At 36.7% G+C, this 22638-nt stretch overlaps 1 protein-coding gene across 3 annotated transcripts in view; it reads right to left on the minus strand.

Annotated features, from left to right (window-relative positions):
- Window positions 1–744: 744 nt before the first annotated feature.
- LOC107095494 (voltage-dependent L-type calcium channel subunit alpha-1C-like) overlaps window positions 745–22638 on the minus strand; it is a 169004-nt gene continuing 147110 nt past the window's right edge. For all 3 annotated transcript variants that reach the window (XM_015391617.1, XM_015391620.1, XM_015391621.1), the window contains 15 exons: window positions 21700–21862; window positions 21422–21549; window positions 21238–21334; window positions 20535–20637; window positions 19749–19850; window positions 19526–19653; window positions 19293–19427; window positions 15939–16303; window positions 12674–12802; window positions 12427–12554; window positions 12236–12333; window positions 10855–10951; window positions 10575–10683; window positions 10328–10487; window positions 745–8763 (listed from right to left, as the gene is read on the minus strand). In XM_015391617.1, coding sequence (XP_015247103.1) covers window positions 8269–8763; window positions 10328–10487; window positions 10575–10683; window positions 10855–10951; window positions 12236–12333; window positions 12427–12554; window positions 12674–12802; window positions 15939–16303; window positions 19293–19427; window positions 19526–19653; window positions 19749–19850; window positions 20535–20637; window positions 21238–21334; window positions 21422–21549; window positions 21700–21862 — 2437 coding nt within the window. In that variant the 3' untranslated portion in view covers window positions 745–8268. The remainder of the gene's footprint in view (window positions 8764–10327; window positions 10488–10574; window positions 10684–10854; window positions 10952–12235; window positions 12334–12426; window positions 12555–12673; window positions 12803–15938; window positions 16304–19292; window positions 19428–19525; window positions 19654–19748; window positions 19851–20534; window positions 20638–21237; window positions 21335–21421; window positions 21550–21699; window positions 21863–22638) is intronic.

A 22638-nucleotide genomic window follows, 5' to 3' on the forward strand; every position in this document is an offset into this window, starting at 1 on the left:
GAAACATTTTTTTCAGAATGTAAACTTATCGTTTATCTGTCAATGCAATGGAAGCCTCTTGTTGCTCATAAAACTCCCCAAAAACCGAGCTGTCCTCCTAAGTCAAAATTAAAAAAGCCAGCATCTGCACAATTCCAAAACTCTCACAACACAGGATCTGAAAACCTGATGTTTTTTTATTTATACGTCAAAATCATACAACAGAATGCAACATCTCTCACCAAACTGCTATTTCACATTTTAGAATTTTGATATATTTGTATAATTTATTATCCAAAATACACAAATTTAATAAAACCATTTTTATGTATATATTTCTCTATATATAATCCCATCTTTTTCTTTCTGATCTCTTTCTGTCTGCATCATTAAAATAGTATCTGTACAACAAACACAGAGATGTTTCTTTCTGGCCTCCAACAAAAAAAAGAAGAATTAGGATTTTGATTTGCTTTTTTCCTCAACAGGCTATGCTAACTTTACCTAAAAAAGATAATAAAATCTCTATTCAAAATAGCAATCTTAAAATATTTCATCATGATTTAGCATGAACAACAAAGATTTTAATTTACAAGAAAAATATAAAGCGCTTCTGTTGCAACAATGTTAGATCCGCATCAGCGAATTGTGAGGAATAATTACTCCCAGCCTTCTGGTTTCAAAATTTTTTCCAGCATGTTCTTCAATGAACAACAAAAATCATTTTAACGTCCTTTAAATAAATGGCCATTCATTCTGATTCTGCACGTAGAACCTGTTGTGTAAAAAGTAGCAGTAGCATCATATCACTTTAAAGCTGAAATCAATTAACCAGACATAAACCTTCTTATATTCTCCATTCTTTTAAATATATGGTTACAAATCTATATAGATGCAGTTTAGGTCCCCCAAATGCACCTCAGAGATACGCATAGAAGCTACACTATTATGATGGTTCACAATATATGAAAATCTAGTCCTTTTTAGAAGTTTATTTTCTATTTTTTTGGTTTGTTGCTAGGATAATGCGTGTTTTGCTGATGTAGGACTACCTCAAGAGAGACCTGTCTCTTGCTGCTACAGTTGGAGTTGAAGAGCAGACACTGACCTGTGTGGACAAGCAGTCGATAGGTTGATGCAAATGCAATGCAAAAAGCTTAAGTCTGTTAGATTTCAGATCTGCCGGCTGATCTGCTGTGAGGTCTAACAATTAATTAAAAGCCCTAGTTTTTTATTGAGGTTTAGACAAAAAAACATTAGTTTTGCAGAAATATCCAAAAAGTTTGATAAATCCAAAATGAAAATGATCCAAGTGTTTATATGAATTATAGGCTACACAATGTAGTTGCAATATTTTCTGAATTTTCAAAGTTGGAAACTCTCCATGGGAATAAGGAGGATTTTTGGTGAATTCATGGGTATGAACAGGGATAAATAGGATTGAAACTTGATTTTAGACTAGCACAGGTTGGCTCTTGTCAGACATTTAGGTAAATTAGTTTGGGAGGATATACATTTCAGCTTTGTGCAACACAATAATCTGTGACACCTCTCAATCACATGCAGCACAATGCTTACTGCAGGGACATTAAGGGCCCTTACATTTTTAATCCCATGCACAGATTATATCTCGAACCCTGGACCATCAAAGCCACATGTTTGAGCCTGGAGCACCAGAATAATATAAAACACATTTTTGTTGTTTAGGATATGTGCTATCAATTCATAAATGTTCTATATATATATCTTATGTTTCCTTAATATGTCAAATATCTATTTTTTCACAATTTCCCATTTTTTTGCATCATTTCCCATGAAAAGCTTCCAATTTGCAATAATTTTAAAATTTACAGAAATAAGCCAGAGATTTTCACCCCTCTTTTTAACCTTACATGTGCAACTTCAAACAATGTTACCTTTTTTTTTATTATCAGAAAACTACATTATTTCTGGTTTTACTTTTGGTTAAAAATACACTCATCAAAGTGGAATTTCCATCTATCTTTAGGCCTAAATAAGACATCCAGTCCATATACATTCTCATATAGGTCCGCTTCCTTCTCCTTATTTAAACATTCTGGTGATTAAATATTTATATTTGTATACATTTTGCTAGATATAGTATATAAAAATATACAATCATTAGCTAGTGGTGAGACAAAAGACAGAATCAGCTATATAGGACCAATACTTTATACCTCTAAAGAGCGAGGACCCCATGCATGCCGAACATCATTTTAATGTATAATTCACCATGTTAGAGCTTAAACCATCCCAAACCATCCAAAAAGTAGGAAATTAAAACATCATTCCCTCAAATAGCCTTCCCATTGTCATCAACCGCCTTATAGATTGTCATCATTCTGACAAAGTGGGAAAAATAAAGCCTTTATCAATCTTTGCCTTTACTTGAGTTGGTTATTTCACTTTGACCTGTGGAGGGAGTCAATTGCACCAGAGTGAACTGAGCATTTCAGATGCACAGCTGCTCTGGATGTACACAAGGACAGCAGTGATTTATGGAACACTGGATCAAGTAGGGCCACAGTTTCCATTTTGTGGGTAGAAGTGGCACAAAAAACTAAAATGATCATTGATGCCCTGTATTTAAAAATACTTGTACTAATCATGCAAATTCTAATGATAGCCTTTTACATAATAATTGTAGGACTAATTAAAAGTATGTTTTTTTTTCTATAAAAAAAATATTAGCTATTTGGTAATTTTTGTAAAAAGTCTTCACTGTTTCAGTTTATTATCTGCAGAGAAAAGTATTAGGGAGAGAATTTTTTTAAAACATGTTTAAGAATGCTTGTTTTGAAGGTAATGTATTGAGTGTTTTTATGTTTAAATATCTGTATGTATCTCAGGCTTGAGCCTCAGAAAGAATAAAACAAGCCCATAAGACACAAGATATGCAAAATCATCAACCATATATCCCTCTGCTGCTTTAAATTCCAATACTGACATTAATTACTATTATGTGGACTATAGGTAGAAAAAGCTACTATTTGTAAAGATGATATGATACTTAATGAGTATGAAACAACTAATCGACATGCAAACTTCATTTAGTGCTGATTAAGCTAAAGCACAGAGCTTAACCCATTCAGAAACTCACCTAAAAAGCAAAAAGCACAACACATGGAAGGCGCCACAAATAGGCAGGAACATGAAGTCAGCTGCTTTTTCAAGGACAATTTTTTTTTTCATTTCTCAACTCTGAGAAACTATTTTCTTATTCACCAACAGGAAAAACACTGGTTTCATTCAGTTCACTGCCTCAACCAAAACCCTAGTGCGTAAAAAGACAGGAAAAAACAACTTACCTAGACTGCACTGAAACGAACCTGATTTCAAGTATGTTAGGTTTTTTTTTTCTGATGCGAAAACCATTAAGTTAAGGAAAAATGATACATCTTGATGAAGATTTTCTTCATATTTTTTTTGTAGACTGTCACACACGTTTACTTAAGTAACCTTGTACACAGTCATAGTTATTGCATTGTTTTTGCATATCTTGTGGGTAGCAGGTTTCCACCTGCTCATATCGTAATACTGCAACATAACACCTCGACGGTCATGCTTACGAAAATGCTGCTTCACTTCACACAGGGACGCCACAAGGCTTTGAATCTCTCACACCGGCAAAGTAAAGACACAAAGCAGGCCTGGTGGGGCACTTCTGATATACAGAGGCTGCTTTGTGCATATGTTGGGATGAAAGAAGTGAACATTTTCAGCATAAATACATTACAGTGTATATAACATCTATCATAGAGACAGTCCCCAAATCTGTCCATTCATATGTGTGAATATTTAAAATTAGCCTCTTTAAAGCTCGTCCAAAAAACAAACAAACAATAGAAATAAAAACATGGAGAACAACAGTGCTTCCTCTTTCTGTATTCAAATACTGCTGTTGGTTCAAACTAACGTCTTTCAACTCTATCTCTCCATCTTTTAGACATTCAGTTATAATAGCTTAAATGAGAAATGAGCAAAGGACAAATAAATTGCCTTTAAGTTTGGGTTGAAAAATTTTAAGTGTTCAGATTAACTGAGAAAATTCAAAGAATCTCTTAATAAAGCCACAGGCTCCTGGAGAAATTTGGGAAAGTGAGAACACAGGCTTTTTCGGGAGTTAAAATATGGTCAAAAAATCACAAATAAAACAACAGCATGGAAACTTTCAGCACACTCAACATTCACATTTAGATTGCATAATAATGACAGAAGTCTTACTGGCACAGGATGCAGTGTATGGCAGTGTGTTTATGCATACTGTACGCTGCCACAAACCTGCTTTGCTTCATTTGAAGAGCTCAACAGCGATGGAAAATCCAAGAAAAAAGAACATTTTGGGCATACTGTATCTTAATACATGAAGCTATTTCTGTGTGAGCTGTAAAAAAATTGATGTCAATTGTATTAATAAAAAAGGGCCAAGGGACAGCAGGAGCTTTTGCAACATAGAATTAACTTAAAACTGCTGCTGTCAGTAATACTTTTACAAAGGCTTGTGGATGACTTTGGTTCAGCTGTAGCTGTTGTAAATAAAAATGGGAACTCTTTTATATATCAGCTAAATATTAGTATTGTTTTTATAGTTATCTGCATTACAATTACAATAATCCAATGTTTTTCTAAATTTAGTTAGAAAAATTCTTGAAGGAGCTGCAGCTCAAAGTACAACCTGCTATGACTTTTTCTCAAGTGAATTCACATTACAATTAATTAATGAATGTGAATTTAGTATAAAATACTGACTCTGCTACCTATTTTTTATTAAAGAGAGAGAACAAAATTATCTCACAGCAGTTATCTGTTCAAGCTCACAAATCTGACCTGAACAACAATCATACATGATGACTCTTGCCGACTCTCAGTGGTTGGAATTACACAGAAAATCTATATTTATATATATATTGTGAAATGAGTCTAGAACACAGAGGTTCAATAGAGAAGTCTTACAGAAACTTGACATCATCCCTAATTATTCATGGATGTGTCATTGTGGCAGTAATACATTTTAACATTTCTCTTATTAAGAAATGGTGAATAAGGACAACTGTTAGAATTAGGGATGTCCCGAGTCCGAACACTAATCTCCATTCCTGAGACCAGTCCTTTTACTGTATTCCTTTTGCACAGCCTGTTTTAAAATAAACAATGCTTATTTTAGTACCCATGGCTATATTCTAGATACTGTAGAAACTATGGTAGAAATGAGAGGTTATAAAGAAATGTCAAAGTTTATGAATCAAGAGAAAAACATCTTTCTTAAGTTTATTCCAAAGACAATTAACTGGAGCTGTTTTGCAATACCCTACAAGCCTCATTAAAAACAAGTTTTAACGAAAAAGAGTGTAAAACCTCTTAGCATTAGCTTAGTACTACAGCATAATGCTCTGCATGAAAGGGTAAGAAATGTGAGCTTATTAATGACTGTAAACTGGTGAAAGGACAAAATTTCTGCCGCTGTTTAGAAAAACAGACACTGCAAACGTTGTGTCATTGGAAAATTAAATCCACAAATCACCTAAAATACAGAATCTTAAGGGAACTGACAAAGTATTCTCCCTGCTATAAATAGGTACAGGGAAGGGAGGGTTTATCTCCTTACAGATTTGTCCTGCTTTTGCGTTTTGGCCACTAATAAATATTTCAGAGAACCAACTATTTTTTAATATCGATAAAAAAAGATTTCCTGAGTAATTACAAGATGCCGTTTTGTTTCTCCTTCCTCTCCTGGGAAAGTTAATTACTAATCTGGGTTTTCCTCATTTGTGGATAATGGTGTCCCTGGTGATCTGTTGGACTCTGACAATGACTTTCTAAACCCTCTTTATGGTTGATAGATGTCACTCTATTTCTTTACTCTTGTGGATTAATTTTACACTTTTTAATGTATTATCCTAGTTAAACAAATCCTACAGATTCTAAAGGTCTGAAAGCAGTGCTGTATAAGTGTGGCTGAGGAGCATAAACTGAAAAGAAATGCAATTAATCATAGTTAAAATTATGTCATTCACTTTTTCACAAAGTGCCAGTTTAAAATTACAGAATTGTCAGGCATATATCAATCTAGATGATGTATTGGGTTGCAACTCTGTATTCGATTTTGTTTTTAAATGGTTTTGTTTATTGGAGGCAAATATTCCGGTTCAGGACATCCCTACGCAAAAGCATTTCTAACTTTTGGACAAATGCAAAACAATACACCTTGATTCCTTAGTTTGATCTGGCAGCGGACCTCAATCCTATCAATTTCCAAATGGGGCTGTAAAGAACAGTTATGCATTGGCTAGAATTTAAAATCAGAGTGACTTTGACATTTGGCTGAGAAAAGTATAAAACATCCTAAAGTAACCACAAAGCTTTGGAAGTATGCCTGTCCATGGTAACCCTGTGTTAAGGAGGCCCATTACTACACAGACACCCTCTCTTGCACACATAACATATTTGTAATGCTACCTTAATTTACTGTATAGGCTTAAAATCTGCTTTTTATAGTACACAAGAACACACGCACACACAGACATGCGCACGCACACATTCCCACTGACTTTCTCTTCTGGAAAAAATAAATAAATAAATAGATAGAATCTGTAAAAGGTGCATACAGATAGAGAGAAAGACCCTCCAACACACGCACTACCTCACACACTCATAGGTTGTACTAAAACGCAGACACTCATATCAACGCACAATTATAGTTACACACTCGCCCGCACACTACGCCCTGCTTCGATACTTAAAACCTCTAAAAAATTTTTCCTAAAAATAAACCGAGCAAAAATACATTTATAAGACCAGCACCCCGATTGTGCAAACAAATCAAAGATAAATTAAAACAATAACGTCATGAATATAAAACAAAATATTGTCATGGCTAGCCAGTTTTGCACAATATTGAACTGTTTAATACATAGTGGGCGCGGTCTGTAGAAAGAGTGTGTGGCAGCAAATCCGACAGGATTCCAAGCTGACAGGAAGAGGGGTGCCCCGGAGAAGGAAGTGAGGTTGATTGACGGCAGATCTGCTGTGGATCCCCCATGACCAGAGTCTTTTTTTTGTTTTTCTTTGCAATCGGTCACTTCGGTTCTCTCCTCTACCCTTCGATTTTGTTGGCCCCGCATGACAAGCATACAGCTCCTCGAGTGCTGAATAAAGCAAAGAAATCCAGCACAAAGAGGAGAAGGGTAAGAAGGTAGCAAAGGAGAGGGAGGAAGGATAGAGAAATTGTGAGGAACTCTGAGGTATGAGGCAGAAAAGGGGGGTCTTTCTGTATCTGCTTAACCACCTGCCACTCTTTTTGTTTCTCGTTTGGGGCAGCCAAACAAAGAAAAGGGCAGATGGGGTGGAACTATCTCGAGGCGAGTTTGTCTCAAGCTGAAGTCTTACTAACCAGCTGAGAAGAAAGAGCCTGCTAGCTCCCTGTTGGCCAGGAAGTTTCCCCCTTTCTGTAACAGCCCTCTTCTGGCTGTTGATTCATCTCTCCAATCCTTCCTTCCACACCTGGCTGTGGTCGACACTTCATTCTAAATCCACTCCCAGGCTGGCAGGACTACAGGTTCCCATAGCTTTGGAAGAGGAGGATAAATGAGATTTAAGGGAATTCTCATCCCAATTTTACACAATACAGCGCTTCATCTTTGTTGAACAAAGGAGTCGACCGTTGACCACAGGTGAGCGGTGGTCAGATGGTAATCCTCAAGTGACCTCCCACGAGCTGGTCTCTGGTCCCTACCTGGCATTATGGCGGCCAGTCAAACAACAATAACACACACCACTAAATTAGGCATAGGAAATGAAAACATTAACATACGATCTTACTGGCAGCAAGTCCACAAAAGTACTTCCTGCTTCTTTGTTTGATCTTTATTCCATTTAGTCTGTCCTTTGTCGTTTTTTTTTTTGCTTGTCTCCATTTTCCTGCTCATCCCACGTTGAGGACATGATAAAACTGTGAGGCACTTTAGAGCCACACTCTGACACGTGTGGTGAACGCACACATACGGGTACAAATAGAGAAAACACACACACAGACACACAGAAGCACACACTCGGATAGTATATTGTCTGGTATACTTTACTGCAGACGCACATACTAGCTCAGTTAAACCCGAAAAGTCTTCTTGTGTTAAAGGTGCATCGCTGGCCGCCATTGTCCAGAGTGACAGAGTGAACCAACCAGCCGCCATACTGTTCGCCAGCACTGGCAAACCTCAGCCTCTGGTGGCACCAGAGGGGCCAGTTTGCTGATCAACGCTGCTGAGGTGGCCCCTACAAGCTCGTAACGCACTCCAAATCGTCATCCTCCAAAAGCCTGCTGTTGTTCTGTTGCGTTCCTGCAACCACAGCTGAACTTCTGTGGGATCGCTCTTCTCTCACATTTGTTTCCTCCTCCTCCTCTTCTCGCCCTCCCCCACTAGCTAGCAGTTCCTGTCGCTCCTCTATAGAGGATGGACCATGGATGTAGCCTCTCACCCCTCCGGCCTCTGCCCCGGCGTCACCCGGACTCAAACTGATGACTCGGTCCCTGTGCGGTACAGCTGCTGCTGCTGCATTGTGGCAGGGCAGGCTGCCATTGGGGCTGTGCTGAGAGGTGGGAGTGGTGCTGGATGCGGGGTTTGTGGCTGTGTTGCCGTTGATAATGTTGCTGGCTGCATGCTCCATCTCCTCAATGGTCATGTCGCAGGCATCAGCCAACTCGGCTTTGGTTGCCTCAATGAAGGAAGGGTCCTGGGCAAAATGACCCAAACCTTCTGATATAAGAACCTTTGAAAGGAAATAGGACAGAGAAGAATTATTGTTTCACTGTGGACTTGATGAATATTACCTTGCTAAAGTCTTCATAGCCCTTGGAAATCCCGTTCACTTTATGGCTACAGGTAGGCCTACATATTTAAAATAGATTGTATGGAATAAGTAAACGCTAGGCTTTGAACATTTATGAAATAGAAGGACAAGAATAAATAGCATAGACTTCTCTTCAGCTCCTCTGAGTCATAAACACTGTAAAGCTTTTAGGAGTGAAGTTCTTTTTGGCTATTCCTCTTTAAAAAAAAAAAAGCTAAATCTAAGACTGCGTGTGTCGGAGTAGAGCAAATTTGAAATATTGCAAAAGTGTCTTTTGGGCCAAAGTATGATTTTTAGCAAAAAAATGTTTTCTTTTTGTTGGTTATAATAAAACATTTCTGACTCATTGTTATTCTTCTCATTTTGCTGTTTGTAACTTCTAAATATATTCAAGCCAAAAAAACAAATTACCGATTTAAAATGTAATTAATCCCGCAAGCCAAATTGGTTGTGAATAGAGCGAAATTTGGGAGCTATGGCAACATAATGTGACAGACGGATTCAATAGCCATCCAAACTAATTTTGGGAGTATGTGTGAGTCTTGACACCAACCCCTAAACATAATAATGCTTTAACTTTTTTACTCATCAAATGATATGTTTTATTATGTTTGCTCACAACCTGCAACCCAAGCCATTAGTAAATTCTAAACTCATTTTATTTCGTGCACCAAAAAAAAATAAAAAAATCTTTATTCTATAAATGGCACACCTGAAAATATAAGTTATAATTTAGATTAAAGGTGTAGCTTAACATTAACGGTAAGATATATAGTAAAAAAATAAATAAAACAGAGATTATATTTGAGAAATGTCTTATAAAAAATTATTTTCAATAAAATATTCCATTGAACTAACAACCTATACTAGTGGACATTAGTGGGAGATTACAAATGACTTAATTTACAGAAAGGTATGGGTTTAACCTTAAAATTACGTTTGAACATCTTCCCTGTTTCAGGGGGAGACAAACATTTCAATGTGTTGTACATTTTGTAACAAATTGCTTTTGTTGACCTTCTTTCCAACTCTTCTGTTGAAATTAGATGTGTTGGGTTCATTATAGATCATAATACTTGGTAAAACTTTTTCTATATCCTAACTTGCTGCTTTAAACCTCTTCATAGCAGGAACAATAAACCCCTCTGGTGCACCTTTGTCTGCATGATGCTGTTTGTTTATTAATGTTTAACAAACCTCTGAGATCTTCAAAAACAGCTGATTTTTTAAAGTTTTTCTATTATAAATAAGTGTGAAGACTATAGTTTGAACAGGTTTTCAAGGGTATCAAACAAAAGGATAATGAATAGAAATACTTTTCACACTTTTCAGATGTTTGTTTGAAAAAACCATGAACAATATTTATTCCACTGAAAATTATTTACTATCACTGAGTTTATTTGTCACATCTAGGGATTTTAGAACTTTCTCAAGACTATTTTCTTTTAATGTGTTTTCTAATAGATGCAGAAGAAAGACTTACCGCTTCCACCAGGCTGCCTGCACTGCCATGAGAGAGCGAGCTCGGGTCCTTCCCCAAAAGCGATGGCACAGTAAGTGACACCGGCCGCCGTGCTCGTTGACTTGACCCCGGCGTGGGGCTAGGACTGGCCACAGGACTATTCCCATTACTGTCACTGTACCTAGATGCAACGCATGCATTTGTCTGATTAAACAAATAACTTATGAGTGTTTGCGACATATCACTGTTATCTATGCAAAGGTCTCACCAGGGCCCACAATTGACAGAAGGCAAGCTGGTATTTAGCTTTTCATGAGAGTTAGACCCCTCTAGCCTCAGAGAGGGAACCTGCTGGTAAGAGGCATCACTGCTTTGGGCTACAAAAACAAAAACAAGGGGAAAATCACACCAAGAACAAGTACAAAGAGTTATTACTGAACAGTTAAAAAAAGCCCAACCTATTCAAATTCTGGTTTCAAATAAGTATTTCCCTTTGGTAAATGTCTGTGTATTCAATTTTTTACAGCTGGATGACCTTTGATAGCTACCTGTGGGGCTGGTTGGAGGGGTGGAACACAGCCGGCTGAAGAGAGTAGGTGAGTGACTCCTTCTCAAAAGGGGACTCAACCCTGCCACTGCCAGAGCCTAGAAAAGAGAAAAGAAAGGATGAGCAGAAAGGCAATTATAACACATATGCATTGTTTAAATTGCAGTGATACACACAGTAATGCTTGCATTCCCTTAAAAGATAAAATTTGACTCTCTTGAAACCTATAAGGCACTTTCCCGAGTTTCTTTAGAACCTGTGGGGAAAGTTCTAGAAAAATCTTTCCCTGGTATTTTTCAGAAATTGTTGAACATACAAGATGCTTTGCAGGAACATAAAAGGTAGTTTCATGAGAGTTGCCAAACTTTTTTTCTGTAATTACCTTACTAGTAACTTTTACAAAGTACTGTATTGGAACTTTCATGGAGCTTACCACATAATATCTGGACCTATCTACCCAATTTGTCAGATGTTTTCTATAGTGATCGGAATTGTGGAGTCATCACGCCAGCTCATCCATCCATCCATTTTCTTACACGCTTATGTCAAGTGGGTTCGCGAGGGGTGCTGGTGCCTATCTCCAGCTGTCAACGGGCGAGAGATCACACCAGCTCTTTACAATGTATTTGATTTGTAAAGCCACTGAACCAAGAGAGTCAAATTAGCACAATTTAGTTCATTGTACAGGTTGACTCACCTGGTTCACTGGCTGGGTAGAACAAATAAATAGTATGGAGATGACTTGATGACTCCACAATTCCCTGCTCCGCTAAGTACTTTCCTGGAACTTAGAAGGAGATTTCTGGAACTTAATAGGAAGTATCCTGAAACTAAACAGGTACCTTCCAGAACATTTTTGTGGTGCTTACCAGGTGCTTTCTGAAATTCCCCAAATACTGTCCTTTAGTCTACTAGATACTTTATCAGAGGTTCCACAAAACTAATAAGGTTAAATAAACTTTCAAAAAACCAACTAGATATCATTTGACGAACCTATCTAGTAAGTTCGGTCAAGGTAATATCCCCCAAATACTATATATATATATATATATATATATATATATATATATATATATACAAGCTGTAATATGTACTAGTACCCAAATCTGCAAGTTGTCCTGTATCCATGGCGCCACATTTTCTTGAAATCTGAAAACGTGCCCTTAACCACTACTTCTATAGAAGATCTTTAATTGCTTTTTCATTGATTTTCAGTCTAATCTTTGAATCTGACCATGGCAGTGTTTTGTAAAAAAGATCTTTAAAAAGGTGGACCAAATGATGTACCACAAGAATTTGCTAGTTAAAGCTTCGAGAAACCCGAGCTGACACAGCTACCTTTCCTATTGGCCTGAACAATGGTCCTAAAAGCAAAAGTCTACCTGATGATGTACAAGATGTAAAGGTACAGCAGTCTTCTGGGAAACATCTGGCCTCGAATGTCTCCGAAGACACTCCAGATGGAAAGAAGCTCTCCGTCCTGACACAAATCACACAAGAGCCAATTACAGTCTATGTGTTCATACAGAATCTGGTTGGAGGAAGTTCTGTCTTCAGTTCTGTTTGTTCTCACCCAGAGTAGTTGGACAGAGGAAGACTCTTCTTGGAGACTGCCATCCTCCTCCTCCTCTTTGTCCCTCTACTTCTTCTGCTTCCTCCATTGGAGTCAGCTGCTTACATGTTTCATCATGATACACCAACCTAATAGATATAAAAAAAAATTCATAGAGAAAAACAAAATCAGTTTTGTGTTCTGATCAGATTCAAGCTGATGAGGGGTATTTTTTTTTATTTTGTATTTTTTTTTTTTTTAGCAGTACATGTCAGAAGAAAGTGAGTGCTCATCATCCTGGTACTCCCTGTCGTCACCATAACTCTCATCGTATGTCTCCTCTGTTGACCCCTCCCCTCTCTGGATGATTGGCAGACGACTGTCACTCGAGTCCGAGCTACAAATAAAATGGGCCAGCGACCAAATAAGCAAAGCAAACACACACAAACAAAATTAACACAGAGACGCATAACCGATGGGGGCACATTGAGAAACATATGTAAACACATAAAAAAGCAGCTGATTAGCAAAACAGTCAGCAATGAGCTTCAAAGGAGTGGGATTTAACTTGACTAATTCGTATATGAAACAGTGAGAAGAAGAGGCCTGCAGAGAAGCGGCTGCCATTTATAGCTGTTGTGTCGAAGCAAAAAAGTAAATAGCACTAAAAACAACACTTAGAGTACAAGAAATGATAGCAGACTGAAATTTAGACATCTCTGAAAACTGAAAGGAGAAACTGAAGTGGAGATGCATTCTATGGGCTAAGATACTGACAGCATTTGTTTTACTGGACATTAAACTGGCCCCATAGCGGGAAAGGTTTTAAGATGGTTTTGCATTATTGTGTCTCAAAACCATTTGTGGATCTAAGAACACCAGAGATTCATATTTTCGGGTCTGTATTTTGTGTTTATTTCTTTCTGAAAATTAGGCTGTGAGACATGATTTGTGTTATCATTTTTGAAATTTGTCAGCATGCCCTTTTTTTTCTAATGCTTTTCTCACAATTGGAAACAAAATCTGTAATATCCTTTGTGTCTGCAACGGAGAATGTACCAATCAATGTTTGGTTTTTTTTGAGGTTGGAAGAATATCGGTATTACCATCGAAGTTAAAGAGTTAAATTTGCCAAAGGCTGTCACATCTGTGTCATTACAATGGACTGTTTCTTCTTGATCAGGAAAATCTTTCAAAGATGTCTTCTCATCAATCATGTCTGTTTCATAATCCAAAACTCAGCATTAAGGAAACATTCTGACATTTCAATTTCACTTCCTTTCTCTTTCACCAGATTGTTCACTTTAAAGCAAATATTTCCCATTAGCCACAAAAGTTACCCCCAATGACAATACATTTTAACAATGAAATTCCCTTTTTTTTTTTTTTTTTTTTCTTTTCTTATCATGCAGCAGAACCAAAGTACTTTCTGAGAACATTCTGGTGAAGAAAACCAAAACAAAATGTCAGCTATTTCAGGGCTCCACAGCAAGCTCTGGGTTAGATCAGGGTTGAAGTAAAACCTTAATAAAAAAAAAAGAAATACAGATAAAACCTAAACCTGTTGGGGCAAAGATCTAATACAAAGAGTTTTAGAGATTCTGTGTTTTTGAAATGAAACACAGAATCTCAAGGAGATAAAAACAAATTTAATAAAGGAATTATAGAATTGAGGAGATGCATATCATAAACCTTTTTTTAAGTAATTTAATATTTATAAAGTATTTCATGTGTAAGTGTTTTCTGAACGTATTCATTCATTGATTCATATATATATATATATATATATATATATATACACTTTAAAATTAAGAAAAAGTCCCATCCAACTCAAACATTTCGATTGACTCCAATCAGATTATCACAGCTTGACATAATAATAGAGTGAAAATAACACCCCCTGTGCAATATTTATTTAATTTGAATAATATTAATTTAACTGTCGATATTGATTGAATTTGAATGAAATAAATCAATAAGGAAGATTAGTTATTAAAATGTAGCACAATAATTGGTTGACTTCAGCTTTTAATGCGTGCTTTAGTGCAGAAATGGCAGTTCTAAAAGTTCCTAATATCCCTATGGTAGCTAGGCATCCCTATAATTTTTTCCAATTCCACATAACTGTTTGAGCAGATAACTGGAGCCCTTATTTTAATATAAAAAATACCAGGGAATTACCTGGATTTCCCAATTCTCTTTGTATTTTTTAATGTTTTCTTTTCTAATGCTTTTACACAAGAGCTGACTGGAATGGAGTGTTTTAAACCATATATCCATAGGTTTCTCTCAAATTCACTTAAATGTGATCCAATCAATGAAAAGAGTCCAAAGGTATTGTCCTTATTAACTAGACTAATAGAAAGAGTTTGGGTAATCCTAACCGGCCTCAAACAAAGAGGTTTATATCTGATTTAATGTCAGATGGTGAGGGGGTCATTTTTCTGCACTCAAATTGTGAGTAAAAACTACAGTTTCAACTTCATTCGCTTTCAATTGGAAAAATGATTCAGTGCTCAAAATGCTGATGACACTTTGCATTATCCATGGAGCAGTTAATTAAACAACCAAGATCTTTTAAAGAGAAAAAGCGCTATGGTTCAATTAATATTGCAGAGGGAGCAATACTTATTCTGATATTTATAATATTTAGTTTAGCAAATTTTGCTCCCTGAGCAATGTTTATTCATTTAGAATAATATTAAATAAATTTGCGATATTAATTGAATTGAAATGAACTGAATTGGATCCTGGTTGACTAAATTTAATAATTTTTATTTTTTCATAAAATTACAAATGAACTGAATCAATAAGCTTTGTGAGTGCTGTGAACTGAAGTTAACATACTTTTGGTTCTGTATATTTGAAATCATTGCTATTTTTGATGTGTTAATACTGTGATATATATCATAACTACAATTTAGATATTCTAAAGTTTTATTTTATAATCCAAGTAGGAAAGCTTTAGGATATCTCAAAACATTTCTGTACAGATTGGGTAGCATATTGTGTCTAACCCAGACCTGCTGTGATGTATAATAAAGGAGCAGCAGCGGAAGCCCTTGATGGAAGAGGTTTGGGAGTGTTGCACCAAACAGTCCATCTCTGGCTGACTTCATAACTGCATTGCAAAGCCTGGCTTTTGCTATAGCAACTACCACATTATTTGCACAGATAGCAGCAAGTGCAACCGTTGCATCTTGACAGCTATTTTATTTTGTAAAGCATCATAGGATTTGTTTCCCTTTATGCACCTAGAAAGCTAACAGAACCCACAGACATTCCCTCTCTGACCCTTGGCAACATACCGCATGAGGGTGTCATAAAACATCCTGTTTGCCAACAGAAACAAGAGAGAAGGAGAGAAAGCAGTTGATGAAGAGAAGAAAATAGTGGACTCATTTTTGTTAGGAAGGAATTATAGATACGTTTCAGAAGAGTTTCAAGGTGAGTGTATGAAAGAAATAAAGCTTTGAGGGAAACATTTGCACGAAGATGCAGCTCATATGTTGTGAAGACTGTCCTACACTCACCTTTTCGGAGGGAAGCACCATGCTGATCTTGGCAGCAGGATGGGTGTGAGCGGCTGGTCTGTGTGCCCGTCCACGGTGCTTATGGATGGGCTTGGGAATCGGGTGATGCCCTGGGGAGTCACTCCTGTCATTCCAGTGTTATTGGCGTTGTTGAGGTTGGCATTTGAACCTGATGAGGAGTAAGATGAAGGGGTGAAGGTGGTCGAGCCCATCAGCTTCTCGTGGGACGGGCTTTCGCCTTCGCAAGGAGAGCCCTTCTGGCTGATGTGCAACGGACGCTGAGTAGTGAAGGACTGTGGGAAGGATCCACGACCATCACTCTGGTTGTAATAGTTGACATGGTTGCCAAACAAGCCACCTGTGCGCTGTTGTGTAAAATACAGAGAGAAAAACAGAAAACGATATTTCAAATCGTCTATAGTATAGTCAAAGAGCACCTTGGGTAATTATAGGTACCTTGCATTTTCAAATTTTGTCATATTACAAGCTCAAACCTCATTGTATTTTAATAGTAATTTGTTTAAGAGAGTGCATAGTTCATAACTATGAAAGGGGGTCTGAAGGAAATACATAGCTACATTTTGATTCTTTGACAAGCGCATAAGACAGGAGTGATAAATGTGTATGTGTATTTGACCCCCTAGATTCTGAACCTCAGGTGGTAGCATCATCATTCAGTAGGGGTGCCTTTCATCAGAGAAAAAGGTCAGAGTTGATGGGAAGATGGGTGGATCTAACTACAAGGCAATCCTAAAACGATTAGAGCCAGAAAAAGACTTGCAACTGGAGTCAGGTTTCATCTTCCAGCAGGGCTATAACGGATTGCTTTAGATCAGATGTAATATTGTGGAATGGCCAATTTAAAGGTCAAACCTAAATTCAAATTGAAATCTGTGGAAAGGTTTTAAGCTAGCTTTTCCCTCCTACTCACCACCCTGCTTGACTTGGCTTATTTGGTCAAGAAGAATGGAGAATAGCTGGTAGATATATTACCCAAACATGCATATGTATTTACCAAGTATTCACTCAGTGGTAAGACATATGTATGCATGTCACACTTTCCAGATTTTAAAAAAACCTGTTTCTTTTGTTTACATTTTACAACTATGCACCACTTTGTACCACAATAACATACAAGGAAGTTTGTTCAAGAAGGACAAAATTTGAAAATAAATACAGCAAATTTATTGCTTATGTAATGCAGAGCAATTATTAACTTTTGGAGGGTGGACAAAACTTATTTTTAGTCACAAGTAAGTCTTGTGGAAAGTCCAACTGAAGGCATAGAGGTTTTGAGCAATGTCAATGTCCTAAACTTTTCAATTTTTGTCTTAACACAGTATTTCAACCAATTATTTAATCTAATTACAGTGATAACAATCTTTAGCTTTTAAAATTATTGATTTTTATTTTTGTTTTGTTGCCAGAAGAACCAGCAAGCAGAGATCTCAGGGAATTAATAAATCAAACTAATTGATAAAAGAACGTAATAAAAAATTTCAAAATATTGAAGAAGAAAGAATTTGGATCCTAAAAATGTAAAAAAAAAAAAAAAAGGAGCAAGATAACAAAAAAAAAAAAATGCTGCAATCACTAAAATAGAAGCAAAAACTGACATATTAGTAATGACGAAGACGAATAATACCAGGCTATTAAGAAAAAAATACTTTGATTTTGACTTCAGCGATGACATCACTCCCGCTATGTTTCTGGGGGCATTTTATGCTGTGTCTATCACTCAACACAAAGGCCACAGATTCATGGCACCTCTGGCATCCCATACAACTGCCTATGCTGTCACTGGGAGCCACCCTGATCACTGTCTTCAGACTTGTAATTAAGATCGGTCTGGAAAACTCCTAAGATCTGGATTTCTTACTGAAAAAGCATAAAAATTATGGTATATGGACTTATGTTGCATAGTAGCCTATTCATGGATCATGGATAATTGTTCTCTAAATTTGCCCCACAATTTATAGCATGGGATGGGAGGATTGTTGTTGCTGTCATCGTAGGATGGAATTGGATTTTTCTTCTTTTTTAAACATACTTTCTGTTTGGTAAAAAAATCTTCTTAGCTCAAAGAGGTCAAGCTGAAGAAATCTACAATTCATCAAAGTCAGACTCATGTCCAAAATTTTTGTTTTCATCGATTCAAATCTAAAAATCTAAAATATGTATAAGGCTTGAGTCTAACTCAATGCTAGGTCACATCCTCTGAGTTAATGTCTGTGCTTTGTATAGCGATGAAACTACACTACATGGAAATGGAAAGCAAAGACCAGCAGCTGCTAATCAGGCAAAGCAACAAAAAAGCCAGAGCTAAAAGTAGTGGATCGAAGCAGTGCATCATAAAAAGAATACAGAGTATTCTCTCATTATGTATTTATCTCCTTTTGCTCAAAAAGGAACATCACTCAGTCAGTGGGGAAGACTGTATTGATTTTAAATATAGCCACAAACTAAGTAAGTCCAAAACAAAAACAACAACTAAAAGCATAAAATTACCTTTTTTGTTGAGGGTAGTTAAAATACTTAATAATTTAATTTTGTTTCATATTTCAGAATTTCTAAAATTATAGAAATAACTGGTGATTTTGTAATTACTTCTTCCTGTCTACCATTAGAATGACTCACTTCGCATTTGGAGCTAGTTGAATACAACACATAGCTGAATTTGGACTAAAGCTTATTTTTCTTGATACCAATGTTGTTTAATTTATTTTTAAATAATTTAAAATGAGTAATTGGATGTAATAATTAGAAGTAGTTAGAACCTTAGATTCATACCATCATTTTTTTCTGTATCATTATAAGAGGATATAAAACCTTAATGTCCCATGACAGCAAACATTAGTGGAAGCTGGGATTTTCTTCGTTTTGGTTCTTTTAATGTTAGACGATATACAGTAACTGTGCTCATACATTCTGCTAATGAACATTTTAGATTGTATTGCCAACACCGTTTCTCATATTTCTTATATTTTTCATCTGCAGCGGCACTTGTACCACTGCTTTACCCTAATAGACATTGTATGGAAAAGGTTGATTTTTAACAGACATATCTGGCTTAATCGTCTCTTTCAAATAATCAGCTTACTTCACAGCAGTCGTTCCACATGTGAACAACAATGCTTATTCCGTAGACTTATGCTGAACTAAAAGCCCAGAATATTCAGGGAAAGTGTGTCTACTCCCTCACTGTCAAAGTATATGATGCAGCCAAGCTTTGTGGTACACTGAGCACATGCAGGCATGTATCTGTATATGGATGGATGCTCAAGCTGGTGCCGGCCGTCTCTTTCTCTCCCTCTTTCTGGAGAGTGAGTGGGGACTTGTGTATCAGACCTTTACCCTGAAGATATCGTCTTCAGACGCAGCTGACACTGACTCCTTCATGCCTTTGTCCATCTCCTCCTCCACATTCAAGTCTCCAGAGATCGCCCTCCTTATCTCTGGACCGATGTCGTGCAGTGTCCGCAGGCCAGCCTGCACACAAGTTTAACACCATCAGTTGGCTTCATAGCCTCTGCTTCCGTTTTTATGGGACTGTCATCAAAAACCAAACACACAACTTCTGTGAGTACCTGCAGAGAAAGGGCCGTTTTGGGGGGTACCTTGGCCACTAGACCTTGTTCTTTCCTCTTTTTAAACTTGCGGAAATATTCCTGAATGAGGAAGGTGGCATAGAACTTTCCAACTGTAACTTCATCATCTGCAAAACAATTCAACATTTTAATGGATAAGTTTTAGAATGAGTTGTCAGTGTAGGTTTGGAGAAATCACATGTGTATTGGGAAGGATACACACCACCAGCAGGGGGCACAACTTGATCCAATAGCTTCATGCTGGTTCTCTTCCAAATCTTTTTCACAATTGCTCTTAGCTCCTCATTAGCCTGCTCTAGATTACCTGGATGTGCATCAAACAGCATGCATACAGTATGGTTAAGGAAAGACTGTCGCACTTAAGACTGAGGCCTCAATTCATCAAAAACCCTCATTTAGATTTGATAACATATCATTTTACTTATAGCTTGAGATCTTGGACACTCCTGAATTCCTTCAATTTCTGCATATTAGTTTTGGGTCTGGAACTTATATGTTAGGAACCAGCTGCAGAAAATGTTTATTCTTATATTTATTCTTATATTGTTTCAGCCAAATATAAAAAAATACTTACAGTGATTTTATTTTGGGCACCACCAGAAAGGGACTGGTTGTTTAACTGAAAAATTTTACAAATTACTTTTCTCGAGTCTATTTTCTAGGCCTCAGATGTATTTGTGTGATATCAGGGTTAGCACTGTCACTAGCATTTTGAAATCACACTGTTGTAGTACTTGGGTTTAGAGTTGCAAATACAGAAATCATCAAAGGCCCATTAATAAGCACTTATTAAACCTTGACAATTATTAATTGAATCCATTCTAATTTAGTTTGACTCCAAGGGAAGTCATAATTATCATACATTCTAAATATGTTTCGTAAAATTGCTTTCATTATCGTCTATTCTCTTGAAAGGTCTTGGTTTCTATGCCTGTTAGCTTAACTTGCACCACTCTATAAAGTGTTTGTCCTTATTTGTGTCTGTTACCTTCTGTCTTGATCCTGAGGGCAGTTCTGACCAATGCAAACAATGTGGCATTGAACATAACGGTTCCATCGCTGTTCAGAGGCATATTCATTGACACCAGGCGCTACAGGAAACCAGACAGTCATGAGCCGAAACAATTCAGACATACAGTCATGATCAACAGTTGTGGAGGTCATGAAAATCTGCTGCTTAGAGGTGCTTCAGTTGTATTTGATACTGGGATTTGCATTGGGTCTAGGTTGCTATGAAGATTGAATAAATTTAAATTACATTAATAGGAAAATACCTTATACAATAACCTAAATTGCATTAAGGTTTAGCCCTGCTACAAGCCTGACCTGCTAGGATGCTGTTGCAAGAAATCCAGCATATTATTCACTAAATCAAATTAAACAAATGAATGAAGCTGCTGCAAACAGTTTTTAGATGAATCAGCTCAGTAAAACAAGCTCTTAAATACAATAGAAAATAGGACTTTTTCAGCATGTCCATGTCACAAGTGATCACCTATTATAATGTTCAGTGACACTTAGGGGCAATGGCAGGAAAATTCCCAGGATCTTGATCCAACTAGAACTTTGCATATGCTTGATGAATTACTCAATAAAAGCCATTGAGTCTTATGAAATGTTTTAATGTATTGTTATTCAGTTTAACACATCTGACAGGTAATGTGTAGGAATTTGCATTATTTTTTTTTTACCTTGCACGCCACCCTGTGTGGACAGAGCTTTCCAAAACCGAGAGGAGGCTGAATTCTCCGAAGCAAAGTGACTACATCTAGGTGTTTTATCCTCCCCCTGAAAACAAACGACCAAGTCTCTCCCATAAGTATGAGCATGTCTTCATTCTAATGCTGATTTTATTTCTGCTCCCTTTAAACTTACTTAGCCTCTGGGTCATATTCTGCCCATATCCTCTTAAACTCATCAAGATGATGTGGCCCCAAAATTGACCAGTCCCGGGTGAGATAGTCAAAGTTGTCCATGATTACAGCCACAAAGAGGTTGATGATCTAGAAAAAAAAAAGAACATAATCAGTCATATTTTGAATTACATTAATACATTAATTAAAAAGTGTAATCTGCAAAACAATACAGTAAAAAAATAATATTGACAAATTATTTTGCTCAGTTGAAAACATTCTTCTGTTCTTTGCACATACCAGAAAGGCACACAACATGTAGAAGCTGACAAAGTAAATGATGGCAAACTGGCTGCCGCAGTCCTCATGGGCTGAGCTGGTTTCATTGGTTGACCCTTTCTCGCATGGTTGATTGGGCGAGCATGCCAGCATGATCTCTTGCCACGCCTCACCAGTCGCACATCTGATAAACAGAACAGAAGTACAGACATGCAGCATGCAGAATCATGCAAAAACATTCAAATCCACAAAAACAAAAGAATATTACATCCAGATGTATGGACAAAACATACACGCACACACATGCATAAACATACACAAAAAAAAAAACAATCCAAATGGGAAAGAGGGGGAGAGACAAGCAAAAAATAAACATAAGTGTGAATAGTTATAATATAAACATCGCTTTCCTTAAACAATTCCATCAAGAGGAAGTGCCCTGCAAAAGTATTCATACAACTTATTTACATTTCATCAATGTAATTTTTCTGAAATGAATGAGCCGGACTAACACAAAGTAGTGCATAATTGTGAAGAAAGATGAAAAATGCCTTTCACATCTGTTGATAGTCAACCTGTGAAGTGTATCATGCATTTTTATTAAACCCCTTTTTCTCATATAAAAAACAATCAAGTATAGCTAAATACGCGTAAATGTGAAATGCCTGTAAATGTAAAATCAGTAACGATATATCTGTTCTTTAAGGACATTAGGAAGAATAAACTCCCTGTATATTGTTATATTACAGTGGGAAAATTAAGGTATGTTAGTGGGATAGCAAAAAGGAAGAAAAGTAAAAACGCACAATAGCATGTTATATTAAAAGGGGCAAAAATCTAAAGAATTAAGAATAGACTGCAAAGTAAAAAAAAAAAAAAAAAAAAAAAAAAAAAAAAAAAAAAAAAAAAAAAAAAAAAAAAAAAAGAAGAAACAACTCTTCAGTTGTTAAAAAAATTGCA

This window comes from Cyprinodon variegatus, unplaced genomic scaffold (genome assembly GCF_000732505.1).
Source record: "Cyprinodon variegatus isolate N-32 unplaced genomic scaffold, C_variegatus-1.0 Scaffold552, whole genome shotgun sequence".
Lineage (NCBI taxonomy): Eukaryota > Metazoa > Chordata > Actinopteri > Cyprinodontiformes > Cyprinodontidae > Cyprinodon > Cyprinodon variegatus.